The sequence below is a fragment of the Arvicanthis niloticus genome, chromosome 3, assembly GCF_011762505.2.
Source record: "Arvicanthis niloticus isolate mArvNil1 chromosome 3, mArvNil1.pat.X, whole genome shotgun sequence".
Taxonomy (NCBI): domain Eukaryota; kingdom Metazoa; phylum Chordata; class Mammalia; order Rodentia; family Muridae; genus Arvicanthis; species Arvicanthis niloticus.
In genome coordinates this window covers 61391340-61412881 of record NC_047660.1, presented here as the reverse complement: position 1 = coordinate 61412881, position 21542 = coordinate 61391340, and the positions used below count along the sequence as shown (strand labels likewise).

The window sequence follows — 21542 nt, the reverse complement described above, 5'->3', positions numbered from 1 at the left end:
TTCCCAGACCCAAGTCCTGCGGGGTTCACCCCGTCCCTTGAGCTGCTACCCAGTCTACCCAGCGCGGTATAAAGTGAAGCAGGCGGCACAGGAAAACTCTCCATCTTACACCACTACACCTCAATGCCAGGCTGAGGAGCAAGGCGGTCAGGGAAGGAGACAGCACTAGAAAGTAAGGAATCAAGGCAGGAGGAAAGTAGGATGGAGAATCCTGCGCCACGCCACCACCACCTCCACTTCAGGATTCATCCCAAGGCCCTTCCTGGCCACCAACCCATGGGACGGCAGGCCTGACCCGGGAGAGCCAGCCGGAGTCTCACTGATTCCCGCGGTTCTACGGGCCCGGCGTCCTCACCATCAGAACTTTGGCCGCGTTCTCCAGCTGAGCGATCACTTCTGGGGGCCCCAGCGCCGCCGCCATCATGGTCTCTCTTCAATGACGCGCCATGCGCTGCATTATGGGAGCAGGCGCCGCGGCCGGCCAATCGCGGCCGCGACCCCGGCGCCTCTCGCGCCTCCGGGGCTGTCGCAGCCGCCGTCGGCGTAGCGCCCTGAGAGGCCTGACGGGACCGCCGAGTCCTGAGCAACTGGGAGGAGACAAGCGTGAGCCCAGTCGCGGCGCCGGGACGAGGGCGGCGGCAGCCAGCACCGGGCGAGGCCGGGCGGTTGGCTCTGTCAGCCGCGGCCGGGCATCCCGCGCGGCTCTGGGCTCTGCGCATGCGTGACTCCCAGCTGGGTGCGGGCCGCGCGGTCCTGGAACGGAGCCGCGCAACCCATTAGCTGCCGGTTAAGGTACCGGTCTCCTGCCCGTGCGGTAGCTTCCTGTCGTTAGCATAGGCTGTCCAGCCCGGAGCCTTGGAAGTACTCTCCTAAAGGTGCGCCTACGCCCAGAACTCATGGGTTTCCTGCCTCCCGCTCTGAGGTCCTTCTGCTGTGAAGAGGGGGCATCCGAGGATGGAACGCTTGGTTTTCTTGATTGAAACCCTCCTCCTTAACCACTTGGCTTCCTGAATCCAGTAAGAACTCAGCTGCTGCTTTGTACTTCAGGAGTTTATACTAGCAATTCTAACTAAGTACAGAATCTGAGGAAAGGTGCGTTACAGTAACTGCAACGCGCTGTCTTCTCTCTCGTTCTTCAGGGTTTTGGTTTTGTAAGTCTACATCCAGAGAAGTGATCCAGTCATTAGCTAGTTCAATGTTCAAAAGGTGGTGTAGCTGAAGTATTTGAATTGTTTCCACCTGACATCTTCTTTTCCTGAGATTTGTTGTGCCTGTTCTGCTTTCTGGGAGTAAATCCACGTTTGTGAGTTCCTTCTGTTGAAGCCTTCCTGGTTTTCCCAAAGATTTGTAAGTCGCCCCCACCCCCACTCCCGCAAACACACACACTTTTGAGGTTTTGTGTCTCCGAAATAGAATCACATTAAATTTTAAATGATTAATTTTTAATCTTATGTGCATTTGTGTTTTTGAGTGCATGTATGTCTGTGTGAGAATGTCAAATTCCTGGAACTGGAGTTGTAAGCTGCTTTGTGGGTGCTGGGAATTGAACCTGAGTCCCCTGTAATTGCAGCCAGCGCGCTCTCTCTCTAGGACCCAGAATTGCCATTGAAACGGATATAATTTCTTCTCTTCACTCTACCCACCCTCGCTGTCTTCTTCTTTTTTTTTTTTTTTTTTTTTTTTTTTCCCAGGATTTTTCTATTCTGTAAACCAGGCCACCTGGTTTACAGAATTCCAGAATTCCAGCACCTTTAATTTACAGAATTCCAGCACCTTAAATTCCAGCACCTCATCAGTGCAGGAATTAAAGGCGTGGCCAGTTGGTTTTGGTTTTCTTTTGTTATGTTTTGACATCTCTACTATTTTTGAGAAAGTAAATTAATGAAATGTTTTATTGCTTGAGAAATATAGTGCCTTTCATTTCATTACCAGATGGCAAAGATAATTAAAATGCTGTTATTGGTGGTTTTCCTATTAAGATTTGTGTGAACCTGGACCAGCCAACTGGCTCAGCAGATAAAAGAGCTTGAAAAACTAGCCTGAGGACCTAACTTCAATCCTAAAATGCCCAGCAGATAGAGAGAACTGACTGTAAAGTTGCTCTCTGACCTCTGCACCCTTGTCTGCATTCGCACAGATATAACATATACTGTGCTGGTGAGTTTTTGTCAACTTGACACAAATCTAGACTTATCTGGGAAAGGGGAACTCTTAATTGAATTATTACTTCCATCAAATTATCCTGTGAGCAAATTTGTGGGGCATTTTCTTGATTAATGGTTGATGTACAAAGGCAGGCAGATCTGAGTTTGAGGCCAGCCTGGTCTACAGACTAAGTTCCAGGTCAGCCAGGGCTACACAGAGAAACCCACAATAACAACAACAACAAAAACTAACATCTGTTTAAATAATTAGTTTTCTCTCATCTTGCTTGCTTCTTTCCAACTATATTGGGGTGTTTTGTTTCTAAGACAGGAGTTCTCTGTGCAGCCCTGGCTATACTAAAACTCTGTAGACTGGGTTATCCTTGAACTCAGAAATCTGCCTACCTCTGCTTCTGAGTACTGTGATTAAAGGTGTGAGAGCTACTACACTCAGCTATTTAAAAAAACACTTGTAAGGATGTAGACTCTTGCCAGTTTCTCCACTTAGCCTTAAGGTCTGACTGCTGCTCACTCTGAGATGCACTTCTGTCATTGTGATTCACCCCACCTTCACAGAGACCTAACAACATCCACCACTACCTAATTTTGAACTTTGAACCTTCAAAGCTATAAGCTAAAAGAGCTTGTATTTTTCCCACTTGTAACCTGTGCAAAGCTGACTGATAAAAGCATCTCTGTGGGGCTGAGGAAATGTACTGCTTAGTTTTTGTCAACTTGGTACAAACTAAAGTCAACTGGGAAGAGAAACTGCCTCCACCAAGTTATCCTATAGGCATGTCTGTGGGGCATTTTCTTGATTCATGCTTTATATGGGAGGGCCTAGCTCATTGTGGTGGTGCCACCCTTGGGTAGATGATCCTAGGCTTTATAAGAAAACAAACTGACCAAGCTGTGAAGAAGAAGTGAGTAAACAGAATTCCTCCATGGCCTCTGCTTCAGTCTCTGCCTTAAGTTCCTGCCCTGGCTTCTCAATGATGGCGCCGGTAAGCTGAAATAAACGCCTTCATAAAGGTCATGGTTTTTCTCAAAGCAACAGAGAAACAGCCGGAATAGAAGATAACTCAGTCCATAAAAGGCTTGCCTTGCAGCTATAAGGACCTGAATTCAACCCTTAGAAAGAAAAAAGTAAAAATAAAAGGATGGTTCAACATCCAAGAACACTTAACTTCTTCTGTAGTACACAGATCCAGTTCACTGCAGACACACACAATGTTCATGTACACACACAAAAAAGTCTTAGCATTGAACATATGAAATCTGTAAATGCAGGGTGTCTTGCATTTGTATTTAGTACAACATGAAAAGGCATCATCAGAGCAAGCAGGGGAGAAAAATAGGTGAGACATCCAAATTGGAAAGAAGTAAAATCATCTCTCTGTAATGCCCTCAAGACTAACATACTCATAGAGTATGTTCTTTCTTTCTCTTATGAGGCTAACTAATCTCCCATTGTATGTGTGCATGTGTATATGTACAGCAGTTGAATCACTCTGCACCTGTACCCACTCTTTACAGCTGGGTTCCTGATTCTCCATACACTAGGTTCTTTGCCTCTGCCTCCCAAGTACTGGGATTTATTTTACTTATGAGTTAATGGTAGTTATTCAATGGCTTTAAAAGAACTCAAGGCCAGGCAGTGGAGACGCACACCTTTAATCCCAGCACTTGGGTGGCAGAGGCAGGTGGATTTGAGTTTGAGGCCAGCCTTGTCTACAGAGTGAGTTCTAGGACAGCCAGGACTACACAGAGAAACCCTGTCTCGAAAAACAAAACAAAAACAAACAAACAAACAAACAAAAGAACTCCATACTATAAGAACCCCTCTCACAACAGTGTTGTATTATGAAAGTGTAATGGTTTGAATAAGAAAATGCCCCCAACAGATTCATGTATTTGAACACTTGGTCCCTAGTTGGTGATGCTATTTGGGAAGGTGGAGCCTTGCCCCAGGAATTACTTCACTGGGAGTAGGCTTTAGGGGTTATAGCCTCTCCCCAATTCCTGTCTCATATCTCTGCTTCCTGAGTGTGGATGAAATATGGCAATCCAGCTTTTTACTCCTGGTACCATACTTTCATCGACTGTTACTGTGTCTTTCTCAACATGATGGATTCTGTCCTTCTGGAGCCATAAGCCAAAGTAAACTTCTATTCTCTAAATTGCTCTTTATTGTGGTATTTTATCATAGCAACAGAAAAGTAACTAATACAGGTTAAAAAAAAAAAAAAAAAACAAGAAGTTACTATTTGATGGTGGTATATGTGTTTCAAGTGCACAATGCTATCTCATGGAAAGTTTATCCAAGACGGACGGGGCTGAAAACTAGACTGACTTCCAAACCACTTGCTCCTGCTGGATCTGAAGAGTGACTCTGTGCTGAAGGTAAAAAGGAACCATCGAAAGAGGGACACTAGAGTCCAGAACCTGGATGCTTGGCAGCAGTAGAGAGTAAGAGGAATTACTGATAAGATGGCGGAATATAGATAGCTGGCTCATGAGCTGACAGTTATAGGAATCCTCCAATATGAGTGATGGAAACAGAAATTCTTATCTTACTCCAGGTTTTAGGAAAAGGGATACTGTTGATACTAAGTGAAATATAGTTAACCCCAAGAACATTGCACCTGCAGAAACCAGCAGCTCCCACGTACCCCTCCTAACACATACAACACAGCCTGCTAAAGCTAGAGAGATCAGAGAACGTCATCTTTCTTTTTGTTTTTCCTCTTTCGTTGGATATTTTCTTTATTTACTTTTCAAATGTTATCCCCTTTTCAGGTCTCCCCTCTGGAATCCCCCTATCCCATCCCTCATCCCCCTGCCTCTATGAGTGTGTTCCCCCACCCACTCTTGCCTTCCCACCCTGGCACTCCCCTACACTGGGGCATTAAACCCCCATAGGACCGAGGGCTGCCTCCCCCACTGATATCCAACAAGGCCACCATGCCAGAGCCATGGATCCCTCCATGCATACTCTTTGGTTGGTGGTCCAGTCCCCGGGAGTTCCAGGGTCTGGCCAGTTGACACTGTTGCTCCCCCATGGGGCTGCAAACCCCCTCAGCTCCTTCAGTCCCTTCTCCAACTTCTTCATCAGGGACCCCATGCTCAGTCCAATGTCTGCCTCTGTATTTGTCAGGCTCTGGCAGAGCCTCTCAGGAGAGAGCCATATCAGGCTCCCATCAACAGGTACTTCCCGGCATCCGGGTTTGGTATATGGGATGGATCCCCAGGTGGAGCAGTCTCTGGATGGCCTTTTCTTCAGTCTCTGCTCCAAACTTTGTCTCCATATTTCTTCCTGTGAGTATTTTGTTCCCCCTTCTAAGAAACACTGAAGCATCCACACTTTGGTCTGTCTTCTTCTTGAGCTTCATATGGTCTGTGAATTGAATCTTGGGTATTCTGAGCTTTGGGGCTAATATACACTTATCAGTGAGTGCATACCATGTGTGTTCTTCTGTGATTGGGTTACCTCACTCAGGATGATATTTTCAAGTTCCATCCATTTGCTTGTGAATTTCATGAAGTCATTGTTTTTAATAGCTTCAGAGTATTCCATTGTGTAAATGCACCACATTTTCTCTATCCATTCCTCTGTGGGAATCACCATCCCTGACCTCAAGCTGTACTACAGAGCAATAGTGATAAAAAACAAACAAACAAACAAACAAACAAACAAACCTGCATGGTATTGGGACAGTGACAGGCAAATAGATCAATGGAATAGAATTGAAGACCCAGAAATGAACCCACACACCTACGGTCACTTGATCTTTGACAAAGAAGCTAAAACTATCCAGTGGGAAAAAAGACAGCATTTTCAACAAATGGTGTTGGTTCAACTGGCAGTCAATATGTAGAAGAATGCAAATTGATCCATTCTTATCTCCCTGTACAAAGCTCAAGTCTAAGTAGACCAAGGACCTCCACATAAAACCAGATACACTGAAACTAATAGAAGAGAAAGTGGGGAAGAGCCTCGAATACATGGGCACAGGGGAAAAGTTCCTGAAGAGAACTTCATCTTTCTTTTTTAACGCTTTATTTATCAATATTTGTATAAACATATATACTTATACACGTATACATATATAAACAATAATTAAACAATAAGATGTATTCAAAAAGTATGGGGGGTTGGGAAAAGTGGGAGGAAGGAGAAAAAGGGGGAAATTATGTAAATACAGTGTTCATATATGAAATTCTCAAAAAGGAATCCAGTTTTTTAAAATGTTCAACAGATTAACTAACATTTTACAATATGAAAATAAATATGACCTATAATTATGTTAAAGGACATTTTAACTCACTACAAACGTTGATGTTTAAAATGAGATCAATAAAGATTATTTTACCCAGCATATTATCAAAAACCACAATAACGTTTTATAATTCAAAGTATTTCTGAGAACAAGAAAATAGATTGTCAGGAGCTAAGTCAGCAGAACCAGGGGAACACTGTGTGTGTGTGTGTGTGTGTGTGTGTGTGTGTGTGTGTGTGTGTGTGTGTGTGTGTTTTATCAAATCATAATTTTTACTTTTTAACATGAGGGTTATAAACACAAAAATACAAGATGTGGGGAAGGGGATGATACAGGAGCATAGGTGTTCAGGGGGAGTACAGATATCTTTCAGAACAGGGTATCAGCTGGGTGAAGATCAGGGGTCAGGTCACTATGACTCTGCCTATGATTCACTTATCTAATTTGGTACTATCTGCCAAAGGCTGCCTATTTACCAGGTCTATGACTACTCAGGCTGGTAGATTTCAACAAAAGCTGCCTGTTTACAATAGTTTATAGCCCTCTGTTTCAGTGTTTTTTGCATAGAGACCCAAGACTTTGTGTTAGCAGACATGTAAGTCAGGCCTATTGGTGATTTTAGGCTTATGGCTGATTTTAGGCCTTCAGTATATAAGCAGGGCTGCCCCTGACATCTCCTCCCTTCTCCAAGTATAGAAGGGCTGTGGAGATTCAAATCTTGCCAAGGTGGGGATAGAGGCCTGACCTCCAGTAATTAAAGGGGACCTTGTAATGGCTCCAGTCCTCCTGTCGTTGAGAACTTTATCTTTCAACTGTCCATTCTGGGGCTGGAGAGATGGCTCAGTGGTTAAGATGGAACACTAGCTGCTCTTCCAGAGAATCTGTGTTCTCTGACATAACTGTAACTACAGATCTAGGGAATCTGACATCCTCAAACATACATGCATAAGGACAAAACGCCAATGCACATTCAAATAAAATAAAACTATCCACTCTGTAAGTAAGCTTTTCATCTCTTATTTTCTGTTACTTTCTAATTTTGCATATATGTCTAGTGATGCTTTTGCTTTTGTACACTTCTCAGTTAGGTTTTGGGACTGTGTTTGTTTCTTTAAGGTTCCAGGGAAAGGACAGAATGAGCCAGAGAATAAGGAGACAGATTAGGACAGATTAATTTGAGGCCAAGCAGAGCACTTCACTCAGAGGCTGAGAAGCCGTTTTAATCTGTCAGCTTGGGGAGGAGTTTGGGCCAGAATAGTGGAGTTGAAACAGCCAGCCAGAGTTCAGAAAGAGCTAGAAAGGATGATTTTATTCAGCATTAAGCCTCCAAAATGACAATTACACTCGGCCAATAAAAGTTACATTTACAGTTCTTAATGCTGATCACTAAAACACTTGAATACTTGAAGGAGATTGAGACTTAACTTATGAATGTTTTGCAGTGCTGGGACACTGTCTTAGTTACTGTTCTATTGCTATGAAGAGACACCAAGACCAAGGCTAGTCCTAGAAAGGAAAGTATGTGGGGCTGAAGAGATGGCTTAGTGGTTAAGAGCACTGACTGCTCTTTTAGAGAACCCAGATTCAATTCCCAGCATCCACATGACCGCTCACAACTGTTTGTAACTCTAGAATACAACACCCTCACATAAACATACATACAGACAAAACACCAATGCACATAAAAATAAGTACATTATAGAAAGAAAAAATATGTAATTGAGGGCTTGCTTACAGCTTCAGAAGTGAGTCCATTACCATCATGATGGAGAGCATGGCATCAGGCAGGCAGACATGATGCTGGAGAAAGAGCTGAGAATTACATCCTGTTCCACAGACAACAGGTAGAGACATAAAGACTGACCCTGTTGTGGGCTTCTGAAACCTCAAAGCCCACCCAAAATAATGTACTTCCTCCAACAAAGCCAGACCTATTCCAACAATTGCCCACCTCCTAATCCTCGAATAGTTCCACTCCCTGATGGCTAAGCATTCAAATATATAACCCTATGGGGTCGTTCTCATTCACACTACCACAGGCTCAAACCCAGGCCTAGCACAAGACGAGCATTATACCTAGAACCCTATTTGTCACCCATGGCAGAATCTCTGCCTCTAGAGAAGATTCACATCTTACTTTTCTCTCAACAAAGCTCAAGTTCCACTTGGGGTTTGTTTTTTTTGGTTTCTTGTCTTACTAAGATCAAGTCCAAAGTCATACATCCTAGGCAAGTGCTGAACCACTGAGCTACACCCTCTAACCCTCAAGTCTTCTTATCAAAGACTATTCCAAGCACCTTGTCTGACTGCCCTGTCTCAGAGTCCTGTTGCTGTGACAGAACACTACAACCAAATGCAACTTGGGAAGGGAAGCATTGATTTTCCCAACACTTCCCCATTACAGTTCATCAAAGACAGTCTAGGCAGGAGCCTAGAGGCAGCAGCCGATGTAGACGCCATGGAGGGGTGCCGCTTACTGGCTTGCTCTTCATAACTAGTTCAGCCTGCATTCTTTTATAGCACCCAGTCCCATCAGCCCATGTTCTATACCTTTCACAATGGGCTTGGCCCTCCTCATTGATCACTAGTAAAGAAAATACCCTACAGGCATGTGTACACCCCAGTCTTAGGGAGACAGTTTTTTTTTTTCAACTGAAAGTCCCTCTTTCCAAATGACTTTAGCTTATGTCATTGACATAAAACTAATCAGGGCAATCCTTATCTTTATTCAGAGTGAAGAATTGGATTTGAAGCAATTCTCTATTCTTCCTGATCCAAAGTCTGGAGGTTAAATGGTACAAAAATTAAAATTTGAAAAGTAAGTAATAATAATCTAAAGTATGTAACCAAGGCAGATAATACTATTTGCTTTATTCTTTTGCCATACCAAACTTTGTGATCAACTTCCATACACACTGTACCCCCTATAGGTTTGCAAACATTTAGGCTTCAATTTTAGCCTTCAGTATGTGTAAGACGATGCTCAGAATAATGCTTCAGAATAATATTGACCACCGTCATTTTGTTGCTTTAATATGAAATAAGTAAACACACTGTTCAATTGGTAAAAGACAGACTATGCCATTTAAGAGAGTTTAACTGGGGGCTGAAGAAATGGCTCAGTGGTTAAGAGCACTGACTGCTCTTCCAGAGGTCCTGAGTTCAAATCCGAGCAACTACATGATGGCTCACAACCATCTGTAATGGGATCTGATGCCCTCTTCTGGTGTGTCTGAAGACAGTGACAGTATACTCACATACGTAAAATAAAATGAATATATATATATATATATATATATATATATATATATATATAGAGAGAGAGAGAGAGAGAGAGAGAGAGAGAGAAAGAGTTTAGCACACACCTTTAATCCTAGCACTTGGGAGGTAGAGGCAGGAAGATTTCTGAGTTCCAGGCCAGCCTGGTCTACAGAGTGAGTTCCAGAACAGCCAGGGTTATACAGAGAAACCCTGTGGGGGGGGGGGGGGGGAATGATGTTTACATTCAATGAAATGTAATAAAAAAGTTGCAAAATATATCATATTTCTAAGTGACTGTGTAGTATTATTAACAATACCTTCCAAGAAAACAGAGACATAAAAAGTAATCACTAGGAAAAACCTGCAGTTTTCAAGCAGCTTACTTAACTGCCTATGTTTTCAAGGAAACAAGATGCCAAGAAATCTGATAGGCCTTTGAAATATACAACAATCTCGAAAGCATAGCAACAGCGTCCTCTACTGTTTGAATTTCATTGGTGCCAGTTGTAATACCTCTAATTTTATGAATTTTGTATTTGCTTTTTTTTGATTAGTTTGCTTAAGGGTTGCTCATTTTGTTTACCTTGTTAAAAAACAGATTTTTTTGCTTAATTATTTGTTTGTATTTCCTTTTTTTAAAATTTTATTAATTTTTATATATGTGAGTACACTGTCACTGTCCTCAGACACACTAGAAGAAGGTATCCCGTTACAGACGGTTGTAAGGCAGGTACTATCTGGTTACTAGGAATTGAACTCAGGACCTTTGGAAGAGCAGTCAGTGCTCTTAACCTCTGAGCCATCTCTGCAGCCTGTGTATTATTCTTTTGCATCCCATTCCATTAATTTTTGATGACCTTTAAAAAGATTTCAGGGGTTGAGCCAGATGGTGGTAGCCCCTGCCTTTAATCCCAGCACTGGGGAGACAGAGGCAGGTGTATCTCTATGAGTTCGAGGCCAGCCTGGTCTACAGCGTGAGTTCCAGGATAGCCAGACTACACAGAGAAACCCTGTCTCAAAGAAAAAAATTGGGGTTGGGGGACAGCATAGAAAAAAAGTAAAAGATTTCATTGTGACATTTATATTTTATCATCGTTACACTTTGTTCTCATTTGTTCCCCCTTCATTATGGCCTTTCCTGTGAGCCTATCACCATCTGGCTGCTCCTCCTCCCACCCCTCTCTTATGCACACTGCATGTGTGTCTTTGTGTGTTTGTGCGAAAGTGTGTGTGTGTGTGTGTTTTGCTGGTGTTGACTTTTTTTTTTTTAACAGTTTCATATAACCTAGGCTGGCCTGGAACTCAGCATGTAGTTGGGAGTAAGCTTGAACTCCTGGTTCTCTTGCCTTGGTATCTTACTTGCTGGAATGGCAGACATGCACCATCCCCCACAACAAGCCTCTTCTGCTTTTGTATTCATCTGTCATTGTTCTATGCCTCCCCTTCCTTTAAGAGTTCTTCTCTGCTCTCATGATATTTTTATAGTTTTATGACCTACAGTCACATTTAATTTTTTTTTTTTTTCGGTTTTTCGAGACAGGGTTTCTCTGTGTAGTCCTGGCTGTCCTGGAACTCACTTTGTAGACCAGGCTGTCCTGGAACTCACTTTGTAGACCAGGCTGTCCTGGAACTCACTTTGTAGACCAGGCTGGCCTCGAATTCAGAAATCCGCCTGCCTCTGCCTCCCAAGTGCTGGGATTAAAGGCGTGCGCCACCACTGAAGGTGTCAGATCCCCTAGAACTGTAGTTATGGATGGTTGGGAGCTGCCATGTGGATGCTGGGAATAAGACCCAAATGCTCTTAATCACTGAGCCAACTCTTCAGCCCACATACATTTCATTTAAAATCTAGGTTCTGCATATAAAAGAACACATGTAGTATTTCTCTTTCAGAGTCTGGCTTGCTTCATGTAACATGATTTCTAGTCACATCAGTTTTCTTGCAAATGCCATGTCATTTGCTTTACTGTTACATAAACCTCTGTTGTGTATCTGTGCCCTACTTTCTTTATCTATTCATTTGTTGGTGGGTATCTAAGGTGGTTCCAGGGCTGGTCCAACTCTTGGCTATTGTGAATAGTGCAGCCATAAATATGGACTAGGATCTCTGGTTTCTTGACTTAGATCCCTTCAGGTATACACCCAAGAATGGGGCAGTTAGGTCATATCATAGTGCTCCTTTTTTTCTTTTGAGGAATGCTAGTATTGGTTTACATAATGGCTGTACTTGGTTACATCCCCACCAGCAAAGATATGGGTTCTCCTTTCCCTATAGCTGAGCTAACGTTTGTAGCCATTTGCTTTCTTCATGATCACCATCCTGTCTGAGGAGAGATGGAATATCAGAGCAGTTTTAATTTACATTTCCCTGGCAACTAAAGATGTTGAACACTTTGTTGAGACATGGCTTCAGTTTCCGACACTGGCCTCAAACTCACTGTGTAGCCAAAGCTCACCTTGAATTTCTGATCCTCCTGCCTTCTCCTTCTGAGTTCTGGGATGACAAGTGTGAGATACTATTCTTAGTTAAGTTAAGTTAATATAATAATGGGGACCCAAGCCAGGGCTTCCTGTAGGCACAGCAAGTACTCTACCAACAGAGTTACATCTCTTTTTATTGGCCATTTGTATTTTCTTCCAGGTTTTTTTTTCAGTTGTTTATAAACTTTTGTTCTGTATTTTCTTCTTTTGAGAATTCTCTATTCACTTTGGATTTATTGTTTTTAAAAAGTTGCAAAAGAAAAGAAATCACACACTGAAAGTTGTCAGATCTAAAGATTATACAAATTAATGAACTGCTACATGTGTGAAAATAAAATTTGAAAATGTGAAAATAAAATTTGAAAGCAGCGTTGAAACATTCATGGTCAGCAAAGACCACCAACAATTTGTTAAATTTAGTCATAATAAAATATTAAGTCCCTGCAGGGGCAGGGTGACCAAAAATAAAGGCATGCAAGGCCGTGCCCAGACAAGTCCAAACAAGCCCAAGTGAGTAATGGGCTATCTGGTGTTTACCTCTCTCTCCCTCCCTTTCTGGAAGGTCCGAGGTGCTGCAAGTTCTGCCAGTTCTGCAAGTTGCTGATGTTTGAAATAGCCAATCATGTGCAGCCATGCGAAAGTGCAACCAATCATATGTAACGGCGCCAAATTTTCCCCGCTCTCCCCAACCCCTACCGATAAATATCCCAAGTTTCCTGGGTCCGAGGTCGGAATCTCTATCTCCTGCGTGAGATATGTTCCGGCCCGAGGGCCCTCATCATCAAACCTCCTCTGCAATTGCACCAAGATGGTTTCTCGTGTGTCCTTGAGTGCGTGCAGGTCCACACTTGGGTGAGGGTCCCCTTTTGGGGTCTTTCACATGGTTAGTCATTTGGAACAGGAACTGGGTTCCTTTGCATTTGATTTTACACTTTCACTATTGAATATATTTTTATGCATTTATCCACCACTAAAACCCAAAACTCCAAGACCGAGTTAGCTTTGAATCCTCTTCCAGGACTCGGGCCCACTAGCTGGATTCAGCCAGTTCTCGATCCCTAATATTTTAGAGGACTCTTCCTCTTCCTCCTCCTCTTCCTCCTCCTCTTCTTCCTCTTCCTCCTCCTTTTCCTCCTCTTCCCCCCTCTTCCTCTTCCCACCCCTTGGTTTTTCTTTCTTTCTTTCTTTTTTTTCTTCCTCGAGACAGAATTTCTCTGTATAGCCCTGGCTGTCCTGGAACTCACTCTGTAGACCAGGCTGGACTGGAACTCAGAAATCCACCTGCCTCTGCCTCCCAAGTGCTGGGATTAAAGGTGTGCACCATCACTGCCTGGCAGTTTTTCAAGATAGAGTTTTTCAGTGTGACCCTGGCTGTTCTGGAATTCACCAGAATAGACTAGGCTGACCTCAGACTTGGGGGGTGGGGTTGAAGACCCCCATACTCGGGAGACCCTTCCTCAAGCCTCCGGATTGCGACCACCCAAAAATCACAAGAAACCATACCTGGATGCAATCAGCAGAGGTTTATTAGGGGAGGAGCCAGCGGTCAAAAACGACAAGCTCTTATGCTCCAAGAGCAGGGTTTTTGGCCCTGAGTGATGGGTACCGGGGTCTTTTAAAGAGCAAAACCACAAACCAGGGGAGTGGGGAGGGGGTAAGAGGTTGCCAAGGATACATAACATGAGAACAGTGATACATTCCAAAGAAACCCACCCTAAAAGGTTAATGGCCATGGAAATTACCCAGTACAATCATTTTCTCAAATCACCAAGTCACTGCCCTACCTTGTCATTTATCAACTATTTATTCTCACTAGCTCCAGCTGTAAAGCCACAGTCCTGTCATTGTGTTTTTACCACCTGAATGACTTTCACTCCTTACAGCCAGTTCCTGGAACTGGCCTGGCTTGTTTCAGAGAAATGTATATATTCTATAAAAATGATTTTTATAATTTTTCATTCTTCAGGGTGTTGGGGGGGTAGAAAGAAAGAAAGAGGGAGATTCTTTTCTCATACACTGTAACTTGATTATAGTTTCCCAGTAAGAAAATGAATACAAATTGAAAAAAAAAAAAAAAAAAAAAAAAAAAAAAAAAAAAAAAAAAGCTGGGTGGTGGTACCCCATGCCTTTAATACCAGCACTCAAGAAGTAGAGGCAGGCAGATCTCTGTGAGTTTGAAGCCAGCCTGGTCTACAGTTTGGGCAGGAGAGTTCACTAGCCCCAGGAAGGAGGCCAGGGAAGTCACCATGAGGAGGGAGACAGAGGGGAGGGGGAAGAGAGAGAGTGTGTGTGTATTTGCACACACAAGGATAAAAAGGAGCAGGAGAGACCAAAATGTCTGGATTGTATAGGGAAGAGCCTCTGGGGGGAAGGGCAGCCCAGCCCTTGGCCTGCAAAGCTCAGGATTGGGGGTGGGGTGTGCCAGGTAGGGACAGAGGGATGCTGGGAGAACCTGGAGGCCAGGTTTGCTTTCTTAACGTAAAATATGCACCTCAGCCCATAGTCCAGGGTCTGAAACCCAACACCCAAGCTTTTTGTTAATGAATAAGGGGTGAGGTAAATGTGATGACTACTCCTGCTGACAATGGGGTGTTATTATTATGGGGGGGGGGGGTTATAAAAAGCTGGATTGTTGACCAGTCCAGGAAGAGCTGGTTGTTTCCAGGCTTTGGAATCAGTCTTGGGGTAGAAATGTGAAGGCCCAGTTGAAGCAGTCTGTGAGGCTGGGCTTGTGTACCTGTGGGTAACTGCTTTGGGGCTATCTTTGATGCAGGCTCCTCTGAGGAAACACCTGGACCTGACATCCCACTAGGAGGACCAGGACAAGCAGCCACATAGAGACAACATCTGAAGTCCTTCCCCATGCAGATAGAGCATCCCTGATATCATAGGAAGCACCTACCCCTAGATCCCATCCCACCCAACGTGTTTATAAGGTCCCATCTACAAGGAATAAAATGCATCAGTTGTTTCACCGAAGATCATCAGGGAGTGTCTGTCTTACTAAGCTGTAACACTCCAGGGAAGAGTTTTCCATCTGGAAGTATTCATCACTGGACCTTGCCCAACAAGCTGGGTATGTGCGCTTGACCTCAGCTACTTCCTGCCTGGTGGCTCCAGCTCCTAGCTGCCCGTTGAGTCTCAGGGGGTAGCAGCAGCAGCTGAGGAAGAGGTCTGGCAGCCCGCCTTGCTCCAGATTCTCCTCGGAGAGCTGGAACACTTTGGTGGTTCTGGTGACAACCAAGCCTCGTGAGACCTTTCATTCCCACCAGCCAGGCTAAGGATTCCCCTCTGGCTGCACCCTGGTATACAAACTGGCGAGCTCCCACTCTCAGGAATAGGCAGGTGGGGAGGGAAACGGTCTGTTGATTGACAGTACTTATCTGGAGTCCATCTGACCTTTGCGAAGTGGATTTGAGTGGATTCCCTGAAGCTTATAAGAATCATTTTTAAGTTTACAAAAAGATACTTTTCAGATATGTTAGTATTACCACTGTTCAATGTAAAAGCTCTGAACTTTGAAGTCTCAGTACAGCATTTTCCTTCCTCCCATGTCCCCTAACTCACCTTCCTATCACCATCCAAGGTTTTCACGTCCTCCAACCTTCATAACTTGCATTCACCAACCTCAAAACACCTTCCCAGACCTCTAATACTTTCTTGGAAGCTTTTGTATCATCTCTATTTCACTGATTCTTTGTATTGTTTTGTGTTGTTTGCTTGTTTCTACTTCATTGGTTTTGGCCCTGAGTTTATTTTTTGTCATCTACTCTATTTGAGTGTATCTCTTGTTCACGAGCTTTCAGCCACGTCACTAAGTTACCACTATGATCTCTGTCTCATTGTTTGGTAGTGCTGTGTGAACTTGCCTCCTAGAACTACCATCAGTGTGTCCCGGGAGCTTTGGAATGCTGTGTTCTCATTTCATTTGTTTGTTTGTTTGCCGAGGCAGGATTTCTCCGTGGAGCTCCTGGCTGTCCTGGAGCTCCATATGTAGACCAGGCTGGCCTAGAGTTTAGAGAGAGCTACCTACCTCTGCCTACTGAATGCTAGGATTAAAGGAATATACTACTATGCCTGGCCTCTCTATGTATTATAGTCCACTGGTGAGATTTACTTTATACTAAAAAGTTTGACTTCTTAAATCTTTCATTTCTAGTTTTTATTTTGGTTTCAGTTTTCTTTAGTGATTCTATTTTTGTTGTTGTTGTTGTTGTTGTTAAGTTCAATTTTCATGTCTTGAATTGTTTTATTTTATTCAACTGCTTGTCTTTTTGGAGACTCCACTAGGGATTTATTCATATCCTCTTAAGGTCCTTGAACATATTCATGGTTGCTATTTTGAAGTCCTTGTCTTATGCTTTTCTCAAGGCCTATTGGAATAGCATTACTGGCTTTTGGTGAAGGCATATTGTATTGGTTGTTCGTGTTTCTGTTTTCATGCTGTGATCTAGGCATCTGGAGTTATGATATTCCAGGTATTTCTTGATGTTGATATCTTGTCTGGTCTTTGTTGGGTGGGTGTTCCAGTCTCATTCCATGAGAGATCAGCCAGCCTGGCATATCAAGTTGCAGTAAGATTAGGTGCATCTTCTCCTATTGAGGCTAGAGAAGCAGCCCAATAGGAGGAACGGGTTCCAAAGGCAGGCAGTAGAGTCAGAGAAAGCACCTGCCCCTGCTGTTAGGAGTGCCACATGAAGACCGAGATGCACAACTATTATACGTGTAGAGGGCCTAGGTCAGTACCATGCAGAATCCCTGGTTGGCGGTTCAGTCTTTGTGAGCCCCTTTGGGCACAGGTTAGTTGATTCTGTAGGTTTTTCCTGATGTCCTTGACCTCTCTGCCCCTATAATCCTTCCCCATCTTCTGCAGGCTTCCTGGAGGTCTGCAGGATTCCCCAAGGCTGATCTTGAACTTGCAGTGATCTGCCTCAGCTTTCTGAGCACTGACATTGCACGTGAAGCCATTTAGCTTCACTAAATCCCATTGTTTTGTATAAGTACTATATGCTAATGAAAATATCTAAAAAATAAAAAGCAAGCTGCAGTACTGAGTGAACAGTTTTGATGTGATAGAAATGACTGCAGCCCTGCAGCCCTAAGGCATTTGCCTCATTACTTAGGCTTGACCACCAGGGGGCTCCCACTTCCAGCAATCTAGAAAGACCTAACTCTGGATGCCTTATTTCCTATTGGGCAAGTCACTAGAACTCAAATAGCCACCACCACCAACCCCCCACCCCCACTTCCTACCCACGGGCATGCTTTCTTTAATAAAAGAAATGAATTGATTGGATAAGGAAGGATGAAATCCAGGAAAAGAAAAGGTGTTTTGTTTTTTAAGAGTACAGTAAGGGCTATGAAGATGGCTTAGTAAAGTACTTGATATATAGGTGTTAGGGTCCCTGCATCCATGTAAACAGCCAGGTGCCTTGGCATGAGCCTACAGTCCTAGCATTTGTTGGAGGACGGTAGACACAAAAGGATGCCTCCAGCTTGTTGGCCAGCCAGCCTAGCCAGCTAGAAGCCAGAGGTTTAGTGAAGGACCCTGTCTCAAAATCTAAATCGAGTGTGATTAAGAAGAAGACAGACTTCAAGTGGAGCCTCTGGTTTGCCTGATACTTTAAGAGTAGATGGAGAAGAGGCAGGCATATCACCATGAGATCAAGGCCAGTCTGGTCTATACAATAGGTTCCAGGCCAGCCCCAGCCAGAGCTAGTAATGAGACTCAATCTCAAAAAAAAAAAAAAAAAAAAAAAAAAAGCTAGGAGAATAGGAGTGGTGGTCCAGCACACTTAGAAGGCAGAAGTTAACAAATCAGTGTGAGTTCAAGGCCAGCCTGATCTACATAGTAAATTTCAGGTCAGCCAGGGCTACAGAGTGAGACCTTGTCTCAAAAACAAAACACACACAAACAAACAAAACACCAACCCCAAACAACAACAAACGACAAAATAAGAAAACAAATGCCAAAACAACAGTAATAACCATCCCTCCCCCCAAAAAACTGAAACAACAAAGACAAAAAAGAACAGGTGGCAAAAGGATATTTATATACAATTGAGGGTCCAGAAATAAACATCTGAATCTATAGCCTATTTATTTATTTATTTTAGTACTTCAGATAGAACCAGGATCCTTGAGTATGCAGTATTCTGAACTGGTAAATTGATTTTCTGTTATTTTTAAATCTTTCCTTCTTAAAAAGAAAAGTTAATGGAGTTTAAACATGACAAAAACACATTATATGCATGTATAAAAGTGTTATAATTAAACCCACTATTACATATAATTAATATTACTAATGAAAAATTTAAAAATAATAGTCCATGGAAGCCAGAACAGTGACACCCAAGCACCTGCTGCTAGTGCCACCGTGATGGACAGATGTCTGGTGGAGAGATGAGGAGCAGTGGAGCCGAGGGGTGCATGCACTGTGGAGAAAGGGGGGCTGGAGACTTGACAGTGGTGAGGAGGAGTAGAAACCAAAGGCCTCGAGAGACCAATGATTCCTCGAAATGAACATTTGCAAGTAAAGATGTGTGGACAGAAGTGTACACTGTGTGACACATTGTGACACACTACAGCTTCCATGACAAGTTTTTTTGTTTTTGTTTTTTTGTTTTTGTTTTTGTTTTTTTCGAGACAGGGTTTCTCTGTGTAGCCCTGGCTGTCCTGGAACTCACTCTGTAGACCAGGCTGGCCTCGAACTCAGAAATCTGCCTGCCTCTGCCTCCCAAGTGCTGGGATTAAAGGCGTGCACCACCACTGCCCGGCCCATGACAAGTTTTTTAAAATTCTATTTTATTTTCTTATTTATTATAAGGGCAGACGACAGATATGAAGGGATGGGAAGATGAGTGGGATTAGAGTGCATGATGTGAAAATCACAAAAATTCAATAAAAAGTTGTTGAGTTTGGTCTTGTTGTCTATTATAATGCTAAATGTGGACCCCCAGTCTGCCCATAGACCCAAGTGGAACTATGTGGCCCTGCCCCCAAGTTATTTCTGATTGGTAAATAAAGATGCTGACAGCCAACAGCTGGGCAGAAGAAACATAGGTGGGGTTTAGGATTCCTGGGCTTGGGGTTCGGAGTTGAACCAGGAGAAGAAGGTAGAGGGGGAGAGAGAAGTTGCCATGGGTTAGGACTCATGAAAAGATGGCCCTGAGGGCTGGCCAATTAGAGTTAAGAGCAGCCCAGATGAAACATAATAAGTAATAACTCAGGGTTATCAATAGGAAAGTAGATTCTAACAGCATAGAGGGTAGATATCTGCCCAGCTTTGTGCTGTTTAAGACTTATTGTAAATATAAATTGTGATGTGTGTATCTTTTATCTAAGAACTAAATGGTCAAAGGCAGGGTAGAAACCCCAGATTGGGATTAAAAATTTCTACAGCAAAATTAAAGAAAAAAATAGTCTTTTGGACAAATGGCTTCTGTCAGCTCAAGCTTATGAAATTAGAGCCTCCTTCTCACTCCACAAAAAAAATGCAAAATGGATCATAGAATTACCCAACTGTTAGGGTTAAATGAGAAAATACTTGGAGAGATGATGTTGATTAAGTACGAACTTCTTAGGCATAGCAACAAGAGCACAAGCAACTCTGATTTCTGAAGAAGTCAGTTATTAGATACACCCTGGCATGCACAACTGTAACCCCAGTGCTTAGGAGGACCAAGTTCAAGGCCATCCAGGGTTGCAGGAGATTCTTACCTCAGAAAATGGGAATGTAGTTTAGTTGTAGACCCAAGTACTGCAAAGAAAAATGCACACCATCAAAATAAAAAATATTTGTACTTGAGAAGACACCACTTAGAAACTGAAAATCAAGCTGGACAATGGTGGCACTCACCTTTAATCCCAGCACTTGGGAGGCAGAGGCAGGCGGATTTCTGAGTTCGAGGCCAGCCTGGTCTACAGAGTGAGTTCCAGGACAGCCAGGACTACACAAAGAAACCCTGTCTCAAAAAACAAACAAACAAACAAACAAACAAACAAAAAAGGAAGCAAGAAGAAGCTGAACATTAGGGCAGGAAGACACCTCAGTGTTTAAATCCAGGACCGAGGTTTCTACCCCATTTTTGGTTATTGAGTTTCCAGATAAAAAAACACACTCACAGCCTTTATATTTACAATAAGCCTTAAACAACACAGGAGCTGGGCAGAGCTGCCTACTCTCTATGCTGTTAGAATCTATTTCCTATGGATAACCCCGAGTTACTACTTCCTATGTTTCATCTGGCTGCTCTTAGCTCCAACTGGCCAGCCTTCAGGGCCATGCTTCTTGACTCTTAACCCATGGCAGCTTCTCCTTTTTCTTCTCCTTCCTTCCTCCACGTCCTCCTCTGTCTCCAAGCCCACAAAACCTAAACCCCACCTCTATCTCTTCTGCCCAACTATTAGCTGTCAGCATTTCTATTCACCAATCAGAATTAACTTGGGGGCAGGGTCATAGGGGCTACATGGAGACCCAGGTCTTGGGGGCCCACAGTTAGCATTGTAATAGACAGTAAAAGACAAAACCTCAACACCTCAGTGGTTGAGAGCACTGGCTGCCTTTCCAAAAGAAAGGTTCAATTTCTAACACCCACAAGGTAGTTCACAACCATCTATAAAACAGTTGCAGAGGATTCAATGCCCTTTTCTAGCCTCTATGAGCACTGTACATACATATATAAAACATCCATACACATAAAAAGTATTAAAGAACTGGAAAATCAAAATGTCCTGGGAATGGTAAATAATATTTGAAAACCATATTCGTGATAAGGCACTTGTACAGAGAATATATAAACCACTGTCATAAGCCATGAGCGAAATAAAATTAGATTTAAAAGTAAGTGAAGAATTTGGAGACATTTTCTCATTAAAGATACAAAACTAATAAGCCCATGAAAAGTAGCTAAATATCATTAGTCCTTAAGGAAATGCACATCAGAACACAGTGAAGTAACACTCCCTTAACTACTTGCGGCTTAAGGAAAAAAGAATGATGAGAAGAGTGCAGTGCGGATCGGGAGAACACAGTGCTTTCCTGCATTCCCGGGATATAGGCTAGTTCCTTGCATTGGGAAAACAGTTTGCCAATTCCTCAAAAACTTAAACACAAGCTTGCTTACCTAATTTGATCCAATTTTACACTCAGCGTACACTCCAGAGAAATGAAAACATCGCTATACAAAAACCGCTCACAAGCAGCCCTGTTCACAGAAGAGCCACGGTGGAGACCATCCAAGTGTCCATCTACTGGTGACTGCACAGAAATCCGGCATATCCATGTAACAATATTGCTTGGCCATGAAAGCAATGAAGTGCTCACAGGTGCTACAGTATGGATAAACCTGGAAAGCATGTTGCTAAGTAAAAGAAG

At 43.2% G+C, this 21542-nt stretch overlaps 1 protein-coding gene and 1 long non-coding RNA gene across 3 annotated transcripts in view; one reads left to right on the top strand and one right to left on the bottom strand.

Annotated features, from left to right (window-relative positions):
* Positions 1 to 491, bottom strand: part of Xpo4 (exportin 4) — an 89092-nt gene extending 88601 nt beyond the window's left edge. Inside the window, exon 1 of one of the 2 annotated variants that reach the window (XM_034498790.2) lies at positions 356 to 491. In XM_034498790.2, the coding sequence (XP_034354681.1) occupies positions 356 to 424 (69 nt within the window). In that variant the 5' untranslated portion in view covers positions 425 to 491. The remainder of the gene's footprint in view (positions 1 to 355) is intronic. The other variant, XM_076930936.1, reaches the window with a different exon arrangement.
* LOC143441713 (uncharacterized) lies at positions 447 to 16368 on the top strand. The gene is made up of 2 exons (XR_013109345.1): positions 447 to 875; positions 14940 to 16368. It is a non-coding gene; the product is annotated as an uncharacterized LOC143441713 (long non-coding RNA).
* Positions 16369 to 21542: the final 5174 nt, after the last annotated feature.